Here is a 22,534-nt window from a genome sequence, read left to right as displayed (position 1 = left end):
GGGGGGTGAACAGGAGTCTGTGGCGGAGCCCGGGCCGGGGTTAGGTGACCGTCTGTCCTTCCCCACGGCCCCTGCCACCTGCGGAGTCTGGCGCATCTCGGGGCCGGGGGGCAGCTCATGGGCTGCTCCGCGGGATCCCCGGGGCAGCAGGATGGGGTCCCTGGGGCCCTCTGGGGGTGACCTGGCCAGCCCCGGGATGTCTCTTCAGAGGACGGGCACTGCCGCCTGGTCTGAGGAGGGGAGGCCGCCCTGGACAACGGGGCAGCTAGGTTTCGAGGGACTCTCGTCGTCGATGGTATTTATCCCACGGGGTCCTGCCAGGGCCTCAGCAGCCCAGGACAGACAGACAGAAGGAGTGAGCGGCTCTTCCTTGTCTCCCCGGAGCCCCCAGGGCGTGTCCTCCGCCCCACCCTTACCCGGCCCCGCTGGGCGTCGTCCCGCAGCTTCTGAGCCAAGCCCCTCAGGGCGTCCCTCACTGAGGCCATGGGGCCCTCTGCGCTGCAGTCTCCGGGGACCGGCGAGGACCAGCGGAGCGGCGAGCGGGGCCGGCCGGGGGGGCTGGCACTCTGCCGCCCGGGGCGACCCTGGGGGCCCTCCGAGCCTGCAGGGCAGTGACGACGGAGGGGACGTGGGGGGATGCGCTGGCAGACGCAGGAGACCTGCCCCCCTTTCCCTCTGCAGTCACTGCCCACTGGGAGCCTGGGGAGAGTCACAGGGTCCAGGCCCCCACTAGGGCACTGTGAGCCCAGGGAGGGGCGGGGGTGCCCCAGGAGGGCGACAGAGCTGGGACAGGAGCCCACCTGAAGCCACAGACCCTGACCTTTGGTGGGGGAGCCGGGCCGCCCCGGGGAGGCCGCGGGGCTCTGTCCCCGGAGCCCCAGGCTGAGGCGGAGGGTGGACCACAGCCGGCCCAGCTGGCCCTCCGCCTCCCGCCTGGCGCCCTCGGCCTGGGCCAGCTCCTGCTCCAGGCTGCGGACCCGGCAGCAGGCCCCGTCCAGGCGAGCCCGGAGGCCGTCGGCCACGCCGCTGGCCTGCTGCAGCTTCCTGGTGACGGCGTGCAGCTCCGCCCGGAGGGTCTGCTTGGACTCCTGGCTCTCATAGAGGCGCTGCTCCAGCTGCTTCTCCCGGGCCTCCGCCCCGACCTCCACCTCCGCCAGCACCTGCCGCAGCCTCAGGACCTGCGGGAGGGACACGGGGGGTCCAGACCCACCTGCCGTCTGCACACTCCCCAGGCCTCTTGGCCTCACCCCTCGTTGGCGTGTCACAGCCGGGGGACCCTGGATCTGCCTCCCAGCTGGAGTCTGACAGTGGTGACACCTGAGCCCAGGTGCAGAGGGACAGCCCAGGACCACGGAGAGGGTCCTGGCAGGCAGCAGAGAGCCTGGCCGGCAGCCGCACGACCCTGGCCAGACAGGGCGATGGCCCCAGGCTGTCCCCTCCTTGGCCTGCGTCTAGCCAGCCCCCGGCCTGTCCGCCACGGCTCACTGCCTGTCATCCCGAGTCCAGGGCTGGGGAACCTCTGGCTGCCTGACGCCCCACCATGGGCCTCCGAGCGGGTAAAGCAGTGGACCGGCAGAACGTCGCCCCGGCTCCAGCAGCCCTCTGGTCAGCGCACGTGGGCTGAGGGGCGCGAGGCTCCGGGTGGCCATTCTCGCGCCTCCCTTGACCCAGGCTGCCCTTCCTCCCTCTCGTTTCAGGCCAGCCCCCGGCACCCCTGTCCCCCCCATTCTCCGCTGGGCCGCGCTCCCCTCCCTGCTCCCCGGGGTGCAGCCTACGCGCAGACGGGCCCTCCCCAGCCCGCGGCCCCTCTGCAGCGGCCCGTCCTTCCCAGTCCGGCCGCCCTGTCTGCCTGCTGCAGACCCCGCTGGCCGCCCGGCTTGTGCCCCCAGCCCCTGGGGTGGCCCCCCCGTGGATTCACGCGCAGTGCTCTCTGGGTACTCGTGAGTGAACGGGGGATACACGGAGATGCCACCACCCCTCGGGAAGTGCCCAAGCTGGGGCGGAGGCAGCCAGGCCCCCAGCTCAAGGCCCTGCTCCTGTCAGACCAGAAGCCCTGGGTGCTGGCTCCTACCTCCCTCTGCGTGCCCTCCCGGGCGGCCTCTGCCTCGGCCACCAGCCTCTGCAGCGCCAGCGCCTCCTGCTGTGCACCTGGCCCACCCCGGACCTGCAGCTGGATCAGCTCTTGGTTCTGCCTCTGGTTCTCCGCCTCCAGCGTCGTCACCTGGGAGGGCGGGGGCTGCACTGATGGGGTCGCCTGGGCCGCTGTGCCGGGAGGGCCTGGGGTGGCCGCTGGTCCCTCCGTGCCCCTGCCTCTTCTCATATGTCCTGGGAGGTAGCCTCCCTCCCGGGCAGCAGACTGCACGTGGGGAGGCTCAGGCCACGTCCATTTCCAGGCTGGGGTCTATGCTGTGCCCCCTGCAAGACCAGGCCCTTGGAGCTGACTGTCCACCACCCCGTACCCTTTCCTGGTGCCTCCTCTCTGGGGCCGGGAGACTCTGTGGAGCCCAAGAGATGTGAAAAATGCCCGGTGCAGAGGCCACTGGAGCGAGGAAGTGTGCCTGTGCCTGTCCCTAGAGTAGACAGTTCACCAACATGTCCGCAGAAGTTTGACAAAAATAGGTGCACACGCTTTGGCAGGCCTCCCACTGTGAGGGGAGGTCTCGGACCCTCCTGGGCGGGCTTGAGACCCAGGTGGTCGGTGTGAGTGGCCGAGGCTGATGGATGAAGCACACCTGCCTGAGCCCCGAGGTGGCCGTGACGGAAGGACCCCGGGCCACTGGGGCCACGGGAGCTGCCCACCCCGTCCCCCGCCAGCCAGCAGCAGCCACCAGTGCCAGAGGAGACGCGCCGGGAGAGCCCTGCCTTTGGTCCCCACGGTGGAGCGGTCTCCTCTGCGCGCGCCTCGTGGAGCAGAGCCACGCCGTCCCCTCTGTGTGGCACCCTGGCCGAATTCCTGGCCCTCAGAGTCCATGGGCGTCCAAGTGATTGGGCGTCCAAACGAGTGTTTTAAGCCAGTGAGTTTGGGGCTTGCCCTTGTGGCCACCAGAAGACCCAAGCTGGACCCCGTGAGCCTGAGCGGGGCCCTTCCGCTGTGGCTCCAAGTCTAGGGACGGTGCCCTGGGGGCCGGGAGGTGGGGGACACTCCTGGAGGGCGGGCTCCGGGGCATCCCCCTCACCTGTCTGCGAAGCTCCTGGAGCTGCTGGCGGGCGTCCGCCCCTGCCCGCTCTGCCTCCCGCAGGCTGGCCCGCAGCTCGCCGGCCTCCTTCTGAGCTGCTGCCTGCGCCTCCTCCAGGACCAGCACCTTCTGCTCCTTCTCCTCCTTGGAACGCTTCAGGCTGAGCAGAGGATCACAGGGTCGGGCCGGGGAGCACCCCGGGGGCTCGGCATCCCCTGAGGGGACTGTCCTGGCCGCCCTGCAGGCCACCCGCCTCACGCTGGCCAGACGCCGCCCACTGATTCCAGTGTCCCGAAGCCCCGCCTCCGGGGGGCACGCGTCCACCTGGGTCCCACTGCCCCGCTGGCTGGGGCCCTCGCCGTGGCTCAGCCCCCCCCCACTCCCCTCCCTCCAGCCACACTCCCGGAGACCCCGTGTCCAGCACCCGCCGGCACCGCTGCTGCTCCCTGGTGAGGGCTGCAGGTCCAGCCTGGCTGTCCTGCCCCTGGCAGGCCTCCCGGAACCGCTGACTGGACCCTCGGTTTCCCTCTGCTCCCCAGCCCTGGGCCGTCTCCTTCTGGCGCCTCGGGACCTGTCTTGCCTGCTGAATGGAACTCCCTGAGGGTGAGGACGGGCCCGGCTGCGTCCCAGCCCCCCCTCCTGGGCCAGCTCCGTAGGTCCCTGGGACGGGCGGCGGGCACCCTGGGTTGCTTGGTGCGTGCACCGCCCCATCATCTGGCCCCGCTCAACAGGCCCAGGGCCTGGGGGAGCGCTCTGAAGGCGGCCACCCTACCTGGCCTTCTCCTGCTCAGCCCTGCGGAGGGCGGCCCGCAGCTCGCTGTTAGAATCCTGCAGCACGTGCTTCTCCCGGGCCTCGTCCTCCAGCGCGCGGCGGGCGTCCCGCACCTCCTGGCGCAGCCCCTCCCGGCTCTCCTCGCTGCCTCGCAGCTCCTGGCGCAGGGCCCCCAGCCCCTCCTGGGCCTCGTCCAGCTGCGCCCGCAGGCTCCCGGCCTGGGGAGGCGTGTGTGGCTCTAGGGGCCAGCTGGAGGCCACGGGCCAGGGGCAGCTGTGGCCTCTGGTTCTGGTCTGGCAGCGCCCGTGACCCCCGGCCCCAGGTCCTCACGTGCTTGAAGCAGAAGCAGGCAGCCCGGCGTTGCCCACCCGGCCGAGGCTGCGGGACAGCTCACAGGGGCCTCTCCCAGAGCCCCGGCCGGAGACACCCCGACCCTTCCTGACCCTGGTGCTGCCCTGAGTTCCCTCCCTGGGCCCCGGGGACGTTGGTCCCTGGTCAGCAGGGCCTGTGTGGGACACAGCGCTGCCCACACGTCCCACGGTCCCCACGTGTGGTCCTCTCCTTCAGTAAGGCTCTGGGCCCGGGCCAGCGCCCGCCCTGGTGTGGGCAGCAGCCTCCGTGGCCCAGGCTCCAGAGCCCTGCGTGGTCGTGGGCGTGCGCCCTGCCTGGGCCTCGGCTCCCTCTCGGTGAGGGAGGGAGGCAGCGGGGAGGCTGGGTCTCTGGGTGACAGCGTCCTCGGCACCCTCAGGCTGCAGGCGGGCCGCTCGGGCCAGCCTGTCGCTGCCCTGGGAGCGCACGTCCAGGTGCCCATCTCAGAATCAGGGCCACCTAAACCCCAAGGGTGGGGGCCGTGGAGGTCCTGGGCGGGGAGGACTCTGGAGCCAGTGGGAACCTCAGGGCCCGGCGGCCGGAACCCCAGCCTCAGGCCGCCCTGCAGCTCTGTGAGCTGACCCGAGGAGGAGCAGAGGCCGCAGGCGTGGCCTCAGCCCCTGCCAGACCTGCCTCGGGCTCGGAGGGGGCACCCACCGCACGGCAGCCAGGACCTGCGTCATCCCCTCTCCGGGGCCTTCCTCACCCCCGGCTTCCAGGCAGGACCTGCGGACTCCGTGGTTTTGTGGGCTGAGCGCTGAGCTGACGCGTGGGTGGGGGTTGGGGTCCTGACCGCCCGGGACACGCGTCGCCTCAGGGGCCCCGGGCTCAGCCTTGGGTGGGCGGCGCTGGAGGAGAGCGCAGACCCTGCGAAGGCGCAGCCCGCCCCTGGACCCACGGGCTATGGGGTGGGGGCTCCTCGGAGCTCGGCCAGGACCCCGGGCGTCCCCCTGACCCGGGCACTCTGGAGAAGGCGCCCCCCACCCCGAGGAGGCGGTGGAGGAAGCCGGCAGGGGAGCCACAGACACGGAGCCGTGTCCAGGCGCTGGTCTGCCAGAAGTGAGCCCCACGTGGCTGGCGGCTTCGGCGGGACACTGTCCAGGCCCCCGGCCAGCCCGCCCGCTGTCATTGTTGTTCTGTTTTGGGAAGGGCCCCCCTCCACTCCTCTCCCGGCCCCCACATGTGGGAGCCACCACCGTGCGGAGCATTTTCCGCCGCGCTCAGCAGAAATCCACCCGGAGGTCAAGGACCCGTGAAAGGGCCTATCCATCATAAGAGAAGCTGTTTTCATTTCCCAGGGCCGAGGAGATGAAAACACGCAACACAAACGTGGGGGAGCCCCCCCGCACCCCCCCGCCGCCTCCTGAGAACAACCGTCCCTTTTACAGGAATTTTACAGCCAAATCGCTTCATGTGATTATAATAATTATTTCTTTACTAGAAATTGTATAAACAGCCTCTTTTGAAATCTCCTGCAGGGAGGCGACCCGAGAGCTCCGCGCGGAGGAGGGAAAGCAGGGGAGGGGCCGCCGAGGGGCCCTGGCCTGTGTGCGCGTGTTCCCGTGTGTGCACGCGGCGTGCGTGAACGTGTGGCGTGTGCAGCTGCAGTGTGTGCGTGCAGACACGCGTGCCCGCACGTCTGTCCACACGCACGCATGATGCCTGTGTCTGCTCGGTGCACGTGCGTGGTGTCCATGTGTGTTTGCATGTGTGAGGCTGCCACGCTGTGTGTACATGTGTGTGCGTGGGGGTGTGGCCTCCATGTGCACAGGAGGTGTGTGTATCGCGTGTGAACTGTGTGGTGGGCGCGTGCGTGTGGGGCGGGTGTGCACACACACGTGTGGCCCTCCGGCAGGGCTGCGGGAGGCCTGGACGTTCCTCCAGCTTAAAGGCTACGAAAATGTTACGGTTTCCATGGCGACCCTGGGCCAGCCTGGCGCCTGGGAGGGTCCTCTGGGCTCCCTGTCTCTGCCATTGTTCCCCTTGCCCCCCTCGCCCGCCTCAGCCTCCCCGTCACCCCGTCCCCGCTCAGGGGCCCCTCTCCTTTCTGGGGGCGGCCGACCGGGGGACCCGAACGTCCCACGAGGCCTTGCCTTCTCCCTTCACCCACCCGCACAAAGTGCCCCCGGTCTCCCCGGCTCCTCCCCCTGCCACCCCCAGTTTTAAAATCTCATTCTGCTTCCCCGTGTGGTCGCTGACCGGGCCTGACTTCGAAATCTGTTGAAAGGAGACCTTTCTCTTTGGGGGCCAAAGTAAACAGGCTGTCATGTTCAATCACGCTCCCTTCCTCTCCCGCCCCAGCTCGGGGTGCTAGGGGAGGACTGAGCCCCTCTCCTCGCGCCCCCTGCCCCGCGCCCCCTGCCAGCCTTGGCACCCGGCCCGGGGAGTGCACGGGGTCGCTGGGCCCTGGGCCCCCTCCCCCAGCCCCGATCCCTGTGCCCTCCTTGCCCTCCCCCGCCAGGCGTCCCCAAGTCCTGTCAAATCCCCTTCAGAAACACCTCCCCAGCCCGGCCGCCGGCCTGCCGAGCCCCTTGCCTGGCTGGGGCCTCCGCTGCCCGCCCGCCCGAGAGGGGCCCCCCCCGCCCGGGACACGGCACGGCTCCGGGGCCCTGCGCCGGCCTCGGGGCCATGGCGGGGCCCACACGTGGCCGCCCCTGGACACCCCACTCGCCCCGCACGTCTACCCCTGCCCAGGGTGGCCTGGCCACCCCCCCCGGGGCCCGGCCAGCGGCGTCCACGCCTCTCGCCGGGTGTGGGGCTCGGCACCGCCTCGCCCGGGGTCTCCCCCCGGTTTGTTGGATGGTGGGTCCCGGATGAGGGTCCCCTCCGACCCCTCGAGTCACACCTGCCTTGCAGGAGCCTCTTCCCGCCCCGCCTCACCTCTCTCTTCACGCTGCTCCGCTCAGCCGCCGTCTCCCGGAGCCTCTCACCCAGAGCCCTGGCCTCCCTCTGATGGGCCGAGATGGCGTCCTCAAACTGAGCCTGCAGGGCCTTCAGCTCCGCAGTGGTGGCGCTGATGGTGGCCTGGGGAGCAGGAAGCCAGCTGCGGCGTGGAGGGGCACCTGGACCCTGGCTCAGGCCCCCGCGGGCGGCCGCTCACCGTCCCAGGCCGCACCTTGGGCCTGCTCGGGCCACACGAGGCAGGCCTGGGGGTCTGGCTGACCACGGCCCAGGCTGCCAATGCCGGTTCCCGAGGGGTCGCAGTGGTGAGAAGGGGGTGCAGAGGCCCCGGAGAGAGCTTCCTATGGGGAGGGCTGACTCTGCCCCCTGAACTTGCAAGCAGGGGTTGGGATTGGGGGACGCCCAAAGTCTCCCCCCAGGCTCTAAGTGTGTGAGTACCCACCACATGCCTGGGAGGGGGTCGGGGGCTCTGCCCGCGCCCCTTGGGCAGGGGTCGTCCCTATTCAGACCATGTGGCCACACGCTGAGGTTTGGACGTCCATTTGGGTGGGACTCGGCTTGGCCTGAATCTGCTTTCCTGTGGCCACAGCACCCAAGACGCTCCTCTGTTGCTAACTGAGGGGCGCCTGGAACGGGGGTCCTCTGAGCCCCAGGCTGGGCCACGGCGGTGCTTGAAGCCACTGCTGTCCAGGAGCAAGGACACCTCCTGCTTGCCCCGAGCCAGGACGCGCCCCTCCCTGCCACCTGGCCCCGAGGCGGTCAGGGCCCCCAGGGCAGTTTCCTCTGGGGGGTGGGAAACAGAGCTGGTGCTGTGCTCCAGGGGTCCTGGGGCCCTGCTGCCCCCAGCGAGTCTCCGGGAGACGCTCCCCGCCTCCCCATCTGCAGGCTGCTGCCCGAGGGCGCTGGGGGCTGGGGGCTCTGTCAGGCTGGGCCTCCTGCTCTCAGGGAAGGAGCCGCGCTGGTGCCGCCTGCGTGCCCGGCCCCCGCTGCCCCTCTCCACTGAGGGGCGTCGCTTTGGACGGCCAGGTCTGGCTGTGCCCTCAGGACCGCCCCAGTGAGGCTGTAGTGAGGGCCCGGTGTGGCTGGGGATGGGGGGGGGCTTTGGGATGGTGAACCACAGGGCAAGACCAGGAGCCCCTCCACCCACAGGGGGCTTGCTCTTAGGTCACCCCACAACTGTGTTCCTTGGCTGGCATTTCTCCCCACCCTCTCCTCTCCGTGGGTTTTAATTTCCATTTTCCAAGCCCAGGTGGCAAAAGAACCCTTCATGAGCTCCCAGAAGAGCCTGGCTGGCGGGCAGGCCTGCCCCGCAGGGGGAGACGCAGAGCCAACGCGAGGGAAGGCTCCCGGGACGTCCCCTCTGAGAGCCGGGGCATCAGCTTCCGGGTCCTGGGGGTCTTCCCTGGTCCCCTGGTCACAGGGTGGGCCGAGGGAGCCGCTAGGACGTGGCTGGGGCAAGGAGGCCCCGGTCCCATGAGGCTCCCACCCTCCTCCCGGCTGTGCCCACGCAGGGGCCATCTGGCCTTGAGCGGGGTGGGACAGAGCCGGGCGGGGGCTCCAGGGAGAGAGGCTCTTGGGCAAGACTTTCCCGGGCGCCGGGCGCGGCTCGGGGCCGCTCTGCTCAGTGACCCAGGGATCCGGTCGCCGCGTCAGGCAGGAGGGGGTGAAGAAGCGGCCTGGCAGCCCGCTCCCGACTGCAACACTCCTTCCCTGCCCGGCCCGCCTCCCCTGCTGCCCCACAGGTCGGCGCAGACTGCGTGGCCTCCCCGGGCCCTGCCGTCCGGGCATCCTGCCCTCGGCCGGGAGGCCTGCCCACGTCCCCCCGCGCGCAGTCACCCAGCGCGGCCCCGCTCGTGGGGTCAGTCCCGGGCCCGGCCCTGCAGCCCGTGTTCCGTCCCCTCACGCGTGCACGGACTCCCTGGGCCGCTCATGCAACACCAGGGCTGCTCTAACCCTGCGCCCTGGGGGCTGGGGGTGCACCAGGGACCGGGGTGCCACACGAAGGTGGCCAGCCTGGAAGGACAAGGCAGGAGGCAGAGGAGACAGGGTGCCAGGCCAGCGGAGCCGCGTGGGTGTGGCTGGAGCCCCGAGGAGCGTGAACCGCGGGGCCGGCCTCGCCCTGGACTGGCCTGCTCCCTGCAGGGTGACCGCGTCCCCCCACCTCGCTGCGAGCCATCCCCGTCCCCGTGCCCAGCCTGTCTGCTCCCGGCCAGCCCCGGGGCAGCCGTCCCGACCCCAGCTGCACCAGCTGCCCCCCGCGTCCTGTCGTCCTGTCGTCCTGTCGTCCTGTCGTCCTGCGACGGCCCCTCCTCCTGTGGGCGGGGCCCTGGTCTCTGCGTCCCCCCCACGGGGCTCGGCACTGCTCCCTTAACCGGCCAGCAGCCACCGTGGGGGGGGGGGGGACACGGGACCTCAGGGCCGCCAACCCTGCTCCCCAGGGTCTTAGGGGCTGTTACCTGCCCTGCCCCCCAAGACGTGGGCTCCTGAAGGGGAGTCGGGGGCCCTGGGTGACCCCGGCCGGCTGCCACAGGGGCCACCGTGCACACGTGGGCCTCCGTCCACGGGCTCAGGGCAGGCGGCTGCCTGCGGGGGTCTCTCCTGGCCCCTTGGGGGGTGCCCCTCTCCCGGCTCTGCCTGGAATTCTCTGTGGGTCCTTTCCGGTGCGTGTTTGCCTCGGTTGCAACGCTGGACTGCCCGGCTGGTTTCCTCCTTGGGAAGGGGCCTCTCCCTCTGAGCCCCTACAGCTACGCTTTGCCGCTGGCAGCTCAGGGGCAGACGCTCGGGGGGCGGGGGGCCGGCGGGCACAGGCCTGGGTTCTGCCCCCTCCGTTGCTGGTTTACCTGCTGTGCCAAGCCCTCCTCTCTCGGACGTCTGCCTGGCGCCAGGGTGAGTGGGCTGCGTGCCCCCGACTCTCCCACCCCCTACCCCCGACCCCAGTCCCTCCCCGTCCCTTTTCTTCCCATGGAGACACTGTCCCCTCCCGGCGGGGGCCCTGGAGACGCCCGGGGAACGGAGGCTCAGGCGGGTGGGGGTGGACAGGACGGATGCATCCCGGGGACCAGGCAGGGAGGGGGCGCCTCCGGGGGTCTGCCGCCCCCTGGGCCGTGCAGGCGGCCAGGCCAGGGGCGTGGGCTCACCTCGGCTCTCTCCTGCTCCCGCGCGGCCCTGGACAGCTCCTCCCTCAGCCGGCTGGCCTCCGCATCTCTCAGAGACAGGGCCTGGGCCACGGGGTGGGGGGCTTGTGAGAGGGCTGGGGGGCTCTGAGGAGAGGCTCAGCAGAGCCCTGGGTGCCACGGCCCTGCCGGGACACAGGGCTCTGGGAGGAGGGCGCCCCTAGGAGGCGTGGGTCCAGCCTCCCAGCCTGCGCTCTGGCAGCCCCCCACCCCCCACCCCATCCTGGGGTGTCCTTCCCCTCCCACCTGCACCTGCCCAATACCTGCTCTTCGCCAGTGTAGCTGAGGGGGCTGCACGGACCACCTCCTCCCTGGAATCCCCCACCCACTCCAGGCACAGCGCAGGAACCGCTAACGGTTCTTAACCTCCCCGAATGCTCTGTGTCGCTGAGGGTGACGCGCATTTCACCCACAAGCCCCAAGGTGGGAGGGGGTGCTGCTCTGTTGCCAGGCTTTGGGGGTGGCAGGGATTTGGCAATGCCTGTCAGCCACAGACACACATCGCCCTCCAGGCCAGGGCCCCGGGGAGGGCGGCCCGGAGACGTGCGTGACCTACGCTCAGGGTCTCCGATGCTTGTTTACAACGTTATCTGTAACAGCAGCAAAACTCCCACCGAGGGAGGCCCGTGGGACGAAGGGGTTCCCTGCACCCAGTAGGGCATCACGTGGTTGTGAAAAAGGACCATCAAGCTCGGAACACAGTGTGGAAAGACCCCAAATCTGTTGATCCTGAGAAGAGAGAGGCCCAGAACATCACACGTCCTCTTCATCCTTGTGCTACAGGGGCAGGGATAACGGTGTATATTCCCATTTGCTGGCCTGTGCACGGCAACCTCTGGGAGGAGGTTTTGTAACAAAGAGCGTGTCTGCTTTTTGCCCTGGGTCCTGGGGGAGCTCCAAACCCCCAGAATTTCGCACGTGAAAGGTGTCTGTTACTCTCAGGCCCTGGGACCACACCTGAGCTTGTGCTAACCAGGCGATCAGAACCCTGAGGCAGTGAGCCATGGAGACAAGGCTCCCCGCCCAGCCTTGGGGAGGTGGCTGGACCCTGAGTTTAGTCAGTTACACCCACACAAGGAAACTCCAGTAAAACCCTGGAGCTCACTGGCAGGTGAACACCCTGCTGGGCCAGTGGGTAACCTGCCCTGACACTGCGGAGGGAGAGCCCGTCCCTGTGTCTCTTCACTGGGCTCGTCCCGACCTGCGTCCTTTACAATAAAACTGGAATTGCAAGGGTAGTGCTTTCTTAAGTTCTGCGAGTCACCCTAGTGAGCAGTTGAAACTGAGGGGTTCTGCCCAGAACGTCACTCCCTTCCTGGACATTTGTACGATGCCCCTCCTCTACCACAACCTCTTGGTCCTCCTTCACACCCAACCCTCGAAATGCCATCACGCTGCAAAGCATTTGCTTCCTCCCTCTCAGGAAGCAGGAGAACGGAGCAGCCGAGGACGTGGTCCCCGGTGCCCAGCTGGTGGGCCGTGCCACCCTGGCCATTCACCATCTGTGAATCTCTGTTTCCCGCTACTCAAAGGGGGCTGATAAAAGCATGTACCTCACAGTGTTGTGGGAATGAAACGAGAGATGCAGAGAGACTGACAATAAACCTTGGTTATTTCTGCTGCTGTAACTCCTCCCTGCAAAATGTGTAGTTTGTACCAATATCTGAGAGTCCTGTCACAGTGTGACAACCCAAATGTGTTTACTTGGCTGTTCCATTCACTCAACAGTGTGGGCTTCAGGGTGGCACGGACTACTGGGAGAGCCTGGACTCAGAGGGTAGCTTTTACCTGCCCAGTGTCTGAATTCCAACAGCCTGTGGGATGGGAGGCTGGCCAGGTGGGCGGCTGGTGGATGGACACACTGATGGGTGGCCAGCTGGCTGATCAAATGGACGGGGGGATAATCAGACACATGGACGGATAGTGGGTGTGGATGGGCAGCTGCGTGCGTGGAGAGAGGGCAGGGTCTTTGTGTGAATGGATGGACGAATGCTTGAGTGAGGGGTTGAGCAGATGCATAGCCAGATGAATCAATGCATAGTGGTGTGGATGGATGGTTAGGTGCATGGATAGTTGGAAGGATGTTTAAGCAAAATGATGGATAGATTTATGGTCAGGTGTGTGAATGGACAATTGGGTATGTTGTGGCCAAAGATATACACAGATGGCCATGCATGTGGGTAGACAGCTGGGTGTGTGAATAAAGGATGGATACACAAGTGAAAGGATGGATGATGGACAAGTGAGTGGAGGGACAGTGAAGTGAATGGATTTATAAATGGGCAGGTAGATTAATGAGCAGATGAATGAATGGGTAGATGAGTGGATGGATGGATGGATGGGTGGGTGGGTGGATGGTTGGATGGATGGATGGGTGGTTGGGTGGATGGATGGATGGTTGGATGGGTGGATGGATGGATGGATGGTTGGATGGGTGGATGGGTGGATGGATGGGTGGATGGGTGGATGGGTGGATGGATGGATGGATGGGTGGATGGGTGGATGGATGGATGGATGGATGGGTGGATGGATGGATGGATGGTTGGATAGGTGGATGGATGAATGGATGGGTGGACGGGTGGATGGACAGGTGGATGGATGGATGGGTGGGTGGATGTGTGGATGGATGGTTGGGTGGATGGGTGGATGGATGGATGGATGGGTGGGTGGGTGGAAGGCTGGTGGGTGAGTGTCTGTCCTCCAACTGCTGTGGAAGATCAAAACTGCAATAACAGTGACCTGGGAAGGTGGCCCCTGCAGCCCTCTTTCTGGGTCAGGGAAGGCACAGTGAGCAGATGTGAGGACTCCCCACCGCCTCATGGTCCCCATTACCACCTGTTGCATCTCATGTTCCAGCTGAAGGAGACTCTCATCCTGCTCATGCTTCAGGCTCTGAATTTCCTCCTTCAGAGCTTCCCTCTTGGCTGCATTTTTTGCCACCAGCTCCTTCTCCTGTTCCAGCCTGCGTGCTGCCACTTCCTTCTCCTCTGTCAGAGACAGACTCAGGGTCTCCTGGGCCGAGGAAAAGGGACAGGCTGTGAAGACTCACAGGTCAGGACTCATGAGACCAGCAGGTGCCTGTGTTCCTGAGTGAGACCAGGTTCATGGGACATCAGGGCAGGACAGGTGCCCAGGGACCGTCCAGTCCAGCCAGCCTCACGCCCTGTCTCACACACAGTGACAAGAGCTGGGAAGGGCTCTCTGGGCCTCAGTGGCCACCGCCCCACAGTCAAGTCACAGCTCAGAAACCTTTCCTGAGCCTCCGCAGAGCACCAGGCACCCTGACATGCAAAGGGTGTAAGGACAGGTTACACGAGGCCTTCTGGGCCTGTGACCAGTGGCGGGGCTCAGGGAGCACAGAGCTCCCTCCAGCTACGGGCCCTCAGACTGAGGCCAGGTCAGCCCACACCCGGGGGCGCCTCTTCCATGAGGGACAGGGCCCCAGCCGCCCATGTGCCCTCTGAAGGGTCCTCCGGCCCAGCCTCAGTGTGGCCTGGGCAACCCTGCCACCTGGCTGGTCTCCTGAGCCCCCTCCCTGAGTGCCTGCCACTCCTGGGGACACGGTAGACTCCTGGGAAGCGAGCGGGCAGCTGGTGGGGGGGGTCCCGGAGAGGCAGACCTTCTCCCTCTGGAGCCGGGCCAGGTCCTCGCGGTGGGCCAGCGCCTGGCTCTCCAGGGCCAGCTGCATGTCCTGCTCACGCTGCACCACCTGCCGCTGGAGCCGCCCCACCTCCCACTGCAGCCTCGTCTCCTGCACCTCCCAGGTGCTCTTCAGCTGCTCCATCTCCACTGTGAAGGGACAGGCACGTCCAAGACCGGCCGTGGGGCCTGTGCCCCCCCACCTCAGCCCCTGGAACACCCTGCGGCCAAGGAGCCCCGAGGTGTGACAGCCCCCGGCTCTGCGCAGGCTGCCCAAGCTGGAGGGACAGAGCCCCCCAGGCCCCACGGCAGGTGCGTGTCCTAATCCCAGCCCACGCTGGGAAGCCTGCGTGTGGTGAGGTGGGCTGAGCAGGGGCAGGAACACGGAGGTGTGGGGCTGGGGCTGCCACGCTGACCCTGTGGCCACAGCCCATTCTGAGCCTCGGGCCAGCGCTGGCAGCAGTGCCCACCCACCACAGACAGTGGCGGGACGCCCATGCAGACACACGCGCTCTAGGCCGTGTCTGGGCCCCTTCGGCGGGTGCGGAGTGGGAGCAGCACGTCAGGGGACGAGCTCATCGAAGGGGCCCTTCCGGGGCTGATTCAGGGAGAGGAGCAGAGGGAGCCCTTCCACGGAGCACCTTGCAGGGCCTGCCGGGCCAGCCGCGCGCTCCGAGCCTCTCCCTCCAGCTGCTCTTGCTGTGCCTGCAGCTGTGAGGCCAGCTGCTGGGCCTCACAGAGGCTGCTCTCCAGGGAGTCCCTCTCAGCCCTGCAGAGAGTCACCAAACGACAGGGGGGTCACCCACGGCGGACCGTCCTGAGACACGGGACGGTGTGGAGCCCATTTGCCAGGACGGTGCCCGCCAAGGCCAGGCTCGTAAATCAGAAGGCAAACTGAGTATGGCTCATTCATTTCAAATCTCTAAGAACAAATTGGACCCGACACAAAAAATGTCTCAGGTGGATTAAAAAGCTAAATGCAAAAACAAAACAAAGCAGACAACAACTAAGCAACGCGGAACTGTAAAAATAGTAGAAAAAAAATACAGAAGGGTATTTTATAATCTTAAGGAAGACAGAAAAGGCAGAAGACAAAAATAAAGAGGCCAACAGATCTGAATACACTTAAAGAGAGGGAGACAGAGCTTTTGTGCAGAAAAGATTCCACAAACCAAGTCAAAAGACAAGGGACAGGGGCTTCCTAGGTGGCGCAGTGGTTAAGAATCTGCCTGCCAATGCAGCGGACACGGGTTTGATCCCTGCTCCAGGAAGACACCACATGCCGCAGAGCAACTAAGCCCGTGCGCCACAACTATTGAGACTGCACTTTAGAGCCTGTGAGCCACAACTATTGAGACCATGTACCGCAACTATTGAGGCCCATGTGTCTAGAGCCCTTGCTCCGCAACAGAGAAGCCACGGCAATGAGGAGCCTGCACACCAGACCAAAAGAGTAGCCCCCGCTTGCCGCAACTAGAGAAAGCCTGCGTGCAGCAATGAAGACCCAAGACAGCCAATAAATAAATTAATTAATTTAAAAAAGACATATTTGAAATCAATGCTTTAAAAAAAAAGACAAGGGACAGACTTGGAGAAAATATTTGCACTAAATATACAAGGGTTAATATCCATCATATAAAAAGAGCTCCTACTAATCAATGACAGAAAGCAGCTGATCCTACAGAAAAATGAGAACAATGACTGTTATTCACAAAGAAAACACAAATGGTGAATAAACACATGAAACTCATTAGTCCTCAAGGGGGTTCAGATCACAACTATGATGTGTTTTTGATCATACATGGCATTAGCAAAAGTTCAAAATAACGATCAGATCCAGTGTCGACATGCGTGTGAGGACCATGTTCTCTGGTGGTGGGGGGACTGGGAAGTTTCAAAACCTAAAGTGTGCACGTTTGGGCCAGCAGTTCCACTTCTAGGGGTCATTTCTTTAGAAATACACAGGAAGCAATGACAGGGTACAGGGATGTTCCCTGTAGCTTCACACAGGGCATCAATCAGACTCAGCTTCGATGCCATGAAATGCTGGAATGTTTCAGGAACTGCAGTGCATCTCGTCAGCTGCTAACGATGATGAGGAAACGCTCCTGTGTGCTGACACAGCCGTTCAGAAAGTGCCAGGGAGGAACATGGCGACTCAGAGGCGCCCACTTCTGGGGATGGTGATGACGTGGCGGGCATATCTGACAGCGAATCCCTCAGTCACCAGCTAGCCAACAAACGTATTTTAATAGTTACTGTGCTCTGTCCTGTGCTGAGTGATGTACGGTGCAAAAAAACAACCAACCAACCAACCAACAAGGACAGACCACAGACACTCAACACAGAAGAACATGAAGACAACAGTTGACACACAACCCCAAACGGGTGGGTGGGTCAGGGAGGACCTCCGGCCGCAGGGGATCTTGCTCAGCCTGCCTGGCCCTGCCCCGCTGCAGTCTCCTTTGGGCCCCCTGCACACCACTGCTGCCCGTGTAGGGGCGGGGCATGCCAGCACCTTCCGGGGTGCCCTGGTGTCTGCAGAGCCCAGGAACCTCACTCCTCTGCTACCCACTCCAGTCCCTACCCTCACAAGCACCCCACGTGTTCCCCATTCCGCAGCTTGGACGACTCTCTCACACTCACGTCTGGAGGGCTCTCCCCAGCTTTCTGTGCCCACCTGGTCCCCTCTGGGAGGAGTGGCCTGTGCCAGTCAGACTCCGAATGTTCACCCAGAGGGTGTGTCCAGTCTCTCCCTCCACTAGAGCCTGAGAGCATCTCGCCTCCTGGAGGGAGGCCCGGCACAACCAGCAAGGGTGCGTGGGGTGCAGGCAGGGACCCCAGTCCATCTCGCTGGAGCTTGAGACCTGAGAGGGGTCCTCAGTGCTGCAGCCCTGTCAGGGCCTGGGATTGGGGGCCAGAGGACCTCGAAACCTGGGGTCCTAGGTCATCAGGAGAAGCAAGCCACGTCCCAAGCAGCCCTGGCACCAGAAGCTCGGACTGGTCACAGAGAAACACTGTTTAGTGGGCATGGGGCTCTGTCTGGGGGCTGCAGGGTCACTAAGTGCAGAGGACCTGGGCCCAGCTGTCAGGGCTGAGGCTGGGGAGGGCCCTCTGACCAGCGCCCGTGATCTGGGCAGTAAATGCTGGCGGGAGGGAAGAGGTCCCCCACCCTTGTCCTTTGAGCAGTGGTGGGGCCTGGGAGGGGGCCAGGGTGGGGTCTTGGGACCCTCTGCTGCCGCCCACCTGGAGCAGCCTTTGTCAGGCTTCCTGCTCCAATTGTGCCCACGCTTTCCTTGGGAGAAGGGGTCTTCTGTGAAGAAGTTCAAGGACCCGGGTCTCTAAGTTTTCTCATGGCCCTCAGTTCTGAAATTCCAGGAGGAACTCTTTCCACAAAGATACTTGGATGTTCCTGGGAAGGGCACAAGGTGTGGATAGCCACCAGCTTTTGGATGTCCTCAGAGGTCACAGGCCAGCTCAGCTCACCAGGCCACAGACGGCAGGGCGCCCTGTTCTCACCTACAACTGTCTGTTCCGGGTCTCCTGGAAGTGGCCCCGATGGTCTTCAGGGTTCACTACCTGGCCCCACCCCCAGCCTCGTGGTTCCCGGGGCTGCGGCCACCTGGGCTCCAGGGATAGGCATCGGGCCCCAGCCTGTCTGTCTGAGCCCTGTGACTCCCAGGGTCCGTTCAAAGACATCAAGCAGCTCAAGATGTCTGCGGGCAGCAGCTCTCAGGCCTTGTGGGGAGAAGGGCGCTCTGTGTCTGCTGGAGGAGGAGCTGGGCATAGCCGCTGGCCATCTTGCCAGCTCTCACCCCGAGCCTACCCAAGAATGAAGTCTCCTTAGAGTTGAGCTGCAGTGATGGGGGAGAGGCAGGGTGTTGAGGGCACCATGGGAGTGCCTGGATGCAGCCTCTCCTGAAGCAATGTGTCCCCAGAACTGCTCAGATCCATGAGCAGGATATTCCACATCTTCTTTCCACTGGTCTGAGATGGGCCAGTGCAGCCATCTCCCTCAGGAAAACTATCCCAGGAAGGCTTTCACTACATTTACCTCTTCTAGGTTCTCCCTGACCCCATGGGCACTGTGTTTGCCCCTCACTTACAGCCTCTCTCCCATGTAGATATACTTGCCCTGCCCTACAGTTGCTGAGTGACTGCCTGTCCTCGCCACACTGTGGGCTCCCTGAGGTCAAGGCCACACGAACACTCCCTGCCGGCAGGTCCCCAGGTACCTGAGATCAGCTGCCTCCTCGGCTGTGAGCTGGCCCTGCCTCTCCAGGGCCTCCTGCTTGGCCAGCAGCTGGGCCCGCTCTTCAGACAAAGCCTCCTTCTCCTGCAGGGCCCTCTGGAGGGCATCCATTTGGGCCTCTTGGTCCTGCAGGCTCTGGGCCAGCTGCTCCTCCAGGGCCTGTTTCTTGCAAGTGACCTAGGGGAGCGGGAAGGGGAAAGTCCAGCAGAGAGAGTGGGAGGGTGAGGAGGGGCCTCTCAAGGGAAAAGAAGGACTTCAGAAAAAGTGGTTTCATGCAGAACGGCATGGAGGAAAGAGTGGAGGAGGAGGGTGGCTATGAGATGTGTTGGACCCCTGGTGCATGTGTGTTTTCATAGCAGAGGGGCCTCCACTCCTGTGACCATGATGGAGAAATGACTGAATTGAACACCCCCAGGTGGACCCAGCTGCCAATCTAAAGGGTAACCTTTGTTGGGCTACAAGTTTCCGGGGTTGGGAGACATTGCACAGAAATGCAAAGATGGTGACAGAGGACCAGATTGGTGCAGACTAACACCTCCACCAAGAACATCACAAGAATCTAGACAAAACCTATCACTGGAGTCTGTATAAGGACTCAAAGAGCCACCAAGGCAGCTGGGACTGAAGGAGCCAAATCTTGGAGAAAAGCGAAACAGAGGAGTGAGTCCACCATTCGGTATCTCTTCTCTCCTCAGAGCATGTGCTGATTGAAAGGTCTGGGCTGAGGAATTGAGAAGCCAAGGAGAGCTTCCAGCAGTACTGTGGCCTTAGGAGTACAAAAACTTGAGTGTACAGACATCAAAGCAGAAGGGCCCTGATAAACACCCAGGTTTCTAGTTGTATCCACAGGAGGGCTTTGTCTGAGTAGTGGTGGTGAGTCAGAATAGACCCTCCCTCAAAACTGAAGCTCAGGTTGGAATCACCTCAATCACAGATTATGGTGATTATGTACCTTCACTGCCTGCCAGAATCAAAAGTAAGTCCTCCCTAGAAGAAGAATAGCATCATCAAGATCCTCAAATTATTTTTATAATTTTTTATATTTGATACTTTTACATAACATGACCAGACATGTCAGAAACAGAATCATAGGGCACAAAGCCACATGCAAGAACATAAAATAGACTCACATGCCTCCCTGTTCCCCTGGCTATCCAGATACCAGAGTTATCAAACACACACTTTAAAACAGTTGTGATTAACATGTTCAAGAAGATGGATGGCAAAATGTAGAATTTTACAATGGAACTGGACACAATATAAATAATATAATTTGAAAATACAATAACTAAAATTAATAGATGGATTCAATGGCAGGTTAGATAGGATAGGAGACTAGTAGTCTGGAATATAGACAAAAGAATGTACTAGATTGAATTATGAGAAGAAAAAAGCTGGAAAATACAGATAAGAGTGTGATAGATGTACAGGAAAGGCAAACAGTCCAACACACGTGTAATTAGAGTTGCAGAGGGAGAGGAGAGAGAATATTTGAATAGATGTTGGACAAGAATTTCCCGAATCTAATAAAATACATTGTCACTGATTTAAAATGAGCCACAATCTTCCAAAAAGATAAAAACAAAGGAAATGTCACATAGGTATATCTTAGTATAGTTTCTGGGAAAGGATTATGAAAAAGAATATGTATATATATGTATAACTGAATCGCTATGCTGTATACCAGAAACTAACACAATGTCGTAAATCAACTATACTTCAATTACAAAATGCTAATAATATTTTAGAACAAAATTTTTAAAAAGTTTCTGAATACCAAAGATAAAGGAAAAAAATCTTTAAAAACCAGAGGAAAAAACCACACATTACCTATAAAAAAGCTGCAGTAAAACAGGCGTCTGACTTCCAAAGGGCAACAATGAAAGTCAGAGGATAATGGAATAAATTCATTAAAGTGTTGAATGAAATAATGGCTATTCTAGTATTCTATACCTAGTGAAAACATTCTTCAGCATTAAAGAACACAAATTTCTGCTTCTCATAGTGGTGAAGTAGATTTTTGGAGACCAATCTTCCCACCATAGCAGCTAGAAAAGCTGTACAACATACCCCCAAACATGTCTGTGTGAAGGCCTTAGAGATACCAAGGCAGTTAAGACCCAAGGAGGCCCAATTACTGAGAGAAATGTGTTCAAGTGACCCTAATGTTCTACCACAGATTTCCCCTTGAGGGATCTGCCAGCTCCTAGGAGCACAGGGCCCAGAGCCTCGGGAGCTGAGGATGAAGCCTTAGCTAAAGGGTTGGGAGGCGACCTATGGCTTCAGCAGGCTTATAAGACTGAAGAGACAGGATGTAGAGTTCAGAACTACCAGACCAGCCAGGACACAGGAAGCTAGGACATCAGAGAGGAGGTAAGTCTGAGATTCTGTACATTAAAAAATATAGTACTGCTTTTTTGTAACTTACAACAGCATAGGGCCAAGGGACTATGGATCAGAACAGAAAGTGGTAGTGGAGAGTCTGGGAAATCAGGCGGAAGTTTTGGCAATCTCATAGAACTGAGGAAAAAACTCCTGGACTTCAGGGTGGGGGCCCTAGTTAGGAGCACAGGGGAGCTGTATTATACCATGAGGTCAACACCCTGGGGTAGAGATCACTCTTCAATAAACACTGAAACCAGTTACAAAACAGCTAAATCCAAGACTGGATAAAGATAAAGGTGATCTGCCCCAACATGGATATTCTAAAATGAAAAGCAAATTCCCCTTGGAAGTAGTTTATATTACTCAGGGCCTCAAATTATCTCTACGAAACCTCAAAGTCTGTCACTCAATAAAAAATTATTAAGCATGCCAAGAGATAAAACCAAATGACTGAAAACTAAGAGATAAAAGAAAATAGAAATGGACCCAATTTGGGGATCCAGATGTTGGAGTTATCAGACAAAGACCTGAAAAAGATTATAATGTGTTCAAGAACATATCCAAAAAGATGGAGAATTTCACTAGATAGCTGAAGTGTGTGTGTGTGTGTGTGTGTGTGTGTGTGGTCGAAGTGACCACTTAAAGCAGAAGTATTAATAATGTAACGTAGAATTTATAACAGCATATGTAGAAATAAAATATATGGCAACAAGCACAAAGGATGAGAGGGATAAATGGAATACATTGTTGTCAGGATCTTACACTGTGAAGTAGTATAATATTATTTTAATATAGACTGTGCATATCACAATTTTTGAGCAATCATTAAAATAATAACAAAAAGAAGTATAGCTAAAAAATTAATAGAGAAGATAAAATGGAATACTAAATAATTATGCAACTAACCCAAAAGAAGTCCAGAAAGGAAAAGTGTAATTTTTTTTTTTTAAAAAAGAGACAAATAGAAAACACCTAGATGGTAGACTTGAATGAAGCATATCAACAGTTACATTGCATGTAAATGATATAAACACTCCAATTGAAAGGTAGAGCTTGTTAGAGTAAATATAGAAGTAAGACCCAACACACTTTAAAGATACAGACACAGGTGAATTGAAGGTAAATCTATGGGAATGATATAACACGGAAACAATAAGCAAAGAAAGTTGGTGTGGCTTCAATATCAGGAAAAGGAGACATCAAGAAAAAGAGCGTTACTGAAGATAAGTGGGGACATTTTATAAAGAAAAAAGTCAATTCATCATGAGGACGTAAAATACTAATTTGTATACTCCTAATAGTAGGAATTCAAAATATATGAAGCAAAAGTAGACAGGACTAAAGGTAGAAATATACAATTCCACAATCATAGATCAGTAATAGAACAAGTAGACAAAAACAAACAAACAAATAAAATAAACCCTTTAATGACACAGAAGATTTAAACAACAGTATCAAGCAGCTTGACTTAATTGATGTGTACAGGCACTACACTCAGCAATAGCATATACACATCCTTTTTACATGAACATGGAATGTTCTACAAGATAGTAGTATGCTGGGCTGTACAGCATGCTTCAATACATTTAAAGCTGTTCAGATAATGTGGAGTATGTTTTCTGACCATGTTGGAATTATATTAGACACTGATAACAATTAGATATTTAGAAAATTCCTATATTTGCAAATTAGGCAATATATGTCTAAATAATCCATGGGTCAGAGAAGAAATCACACAGAGAATGAGAAAATATGTGGAACTGAATGAAATAAGAACACAACAGGTAAAATTATTAAGATGCAGAAGAAACAGCCACAAGACCAAGTAGGAAATCTGAATAGCCCTATATCTAATAAATAATTAAAT

General features: G+C 60.1%; 1 protein-coding gene across 1 annotated transcript in view; it reads right to left on the bottom strand.

Annotated features, from left to right (window-relative positions):
- CROCC2 (ciliary rootlet coiled-coil, rootletin family member 2) overlaps nt 1–22,534 on the bottom strand; it is a 59,478-nt gene that overhangs the window by 16,393 nt on the left and 20,551 nt on the right. The window contains 14 exon segments of the mRNA XM_057746525.1: nt 417–601; nt 821–1,178; nt 2,072–2,221; nt 3,177–3,336; nt 3,949–4,166; nt 7,198–7,341; nt 7,835–8,300; nt 9,122–9,296; nt 9,380–9,584; nt 10,356–10,436; nt 13,227–13,403; nt 14,011–14,180; nt 14,672–14,799; nt 18,266–18,459. Coding sequence (XP_057602508.1) covers nt 417–601; nt 821–1,178; nt 2,072–2,221; nt 3,177–3,336; nt 3,949–4,166; nt 7,198–7,341; nt 7,835–8,300; nt 9,122–9,296; nt 9,380–9,584; nt 10,356–10,436; nt 13,227–13,403; nt 14,011–14,180; nt 14,672–14,799; nt 18,266–18,459 — 2,811 coding nt within the window.

Source organism: Hippopotamus amphibius, chromosome 8, assembly GCF_030028045.1.
Source record: "Hippopotamus amphibius kiboko isolate mHipAmp2 chromosome 8, mHipAmp2.hap2, whole genome shotgun sequence".
In the NCBI taxonomy this organism is placed as follows: Eukaryota; Metazoa; Chordata; class Mammalia; order Artiodactyla; family Hippopotamidae; genus Hippopotamus; species Hippopotamus amphibius.
This window is presented reverse-complemented; position numbering and strand designations above follow the sequence as displayed.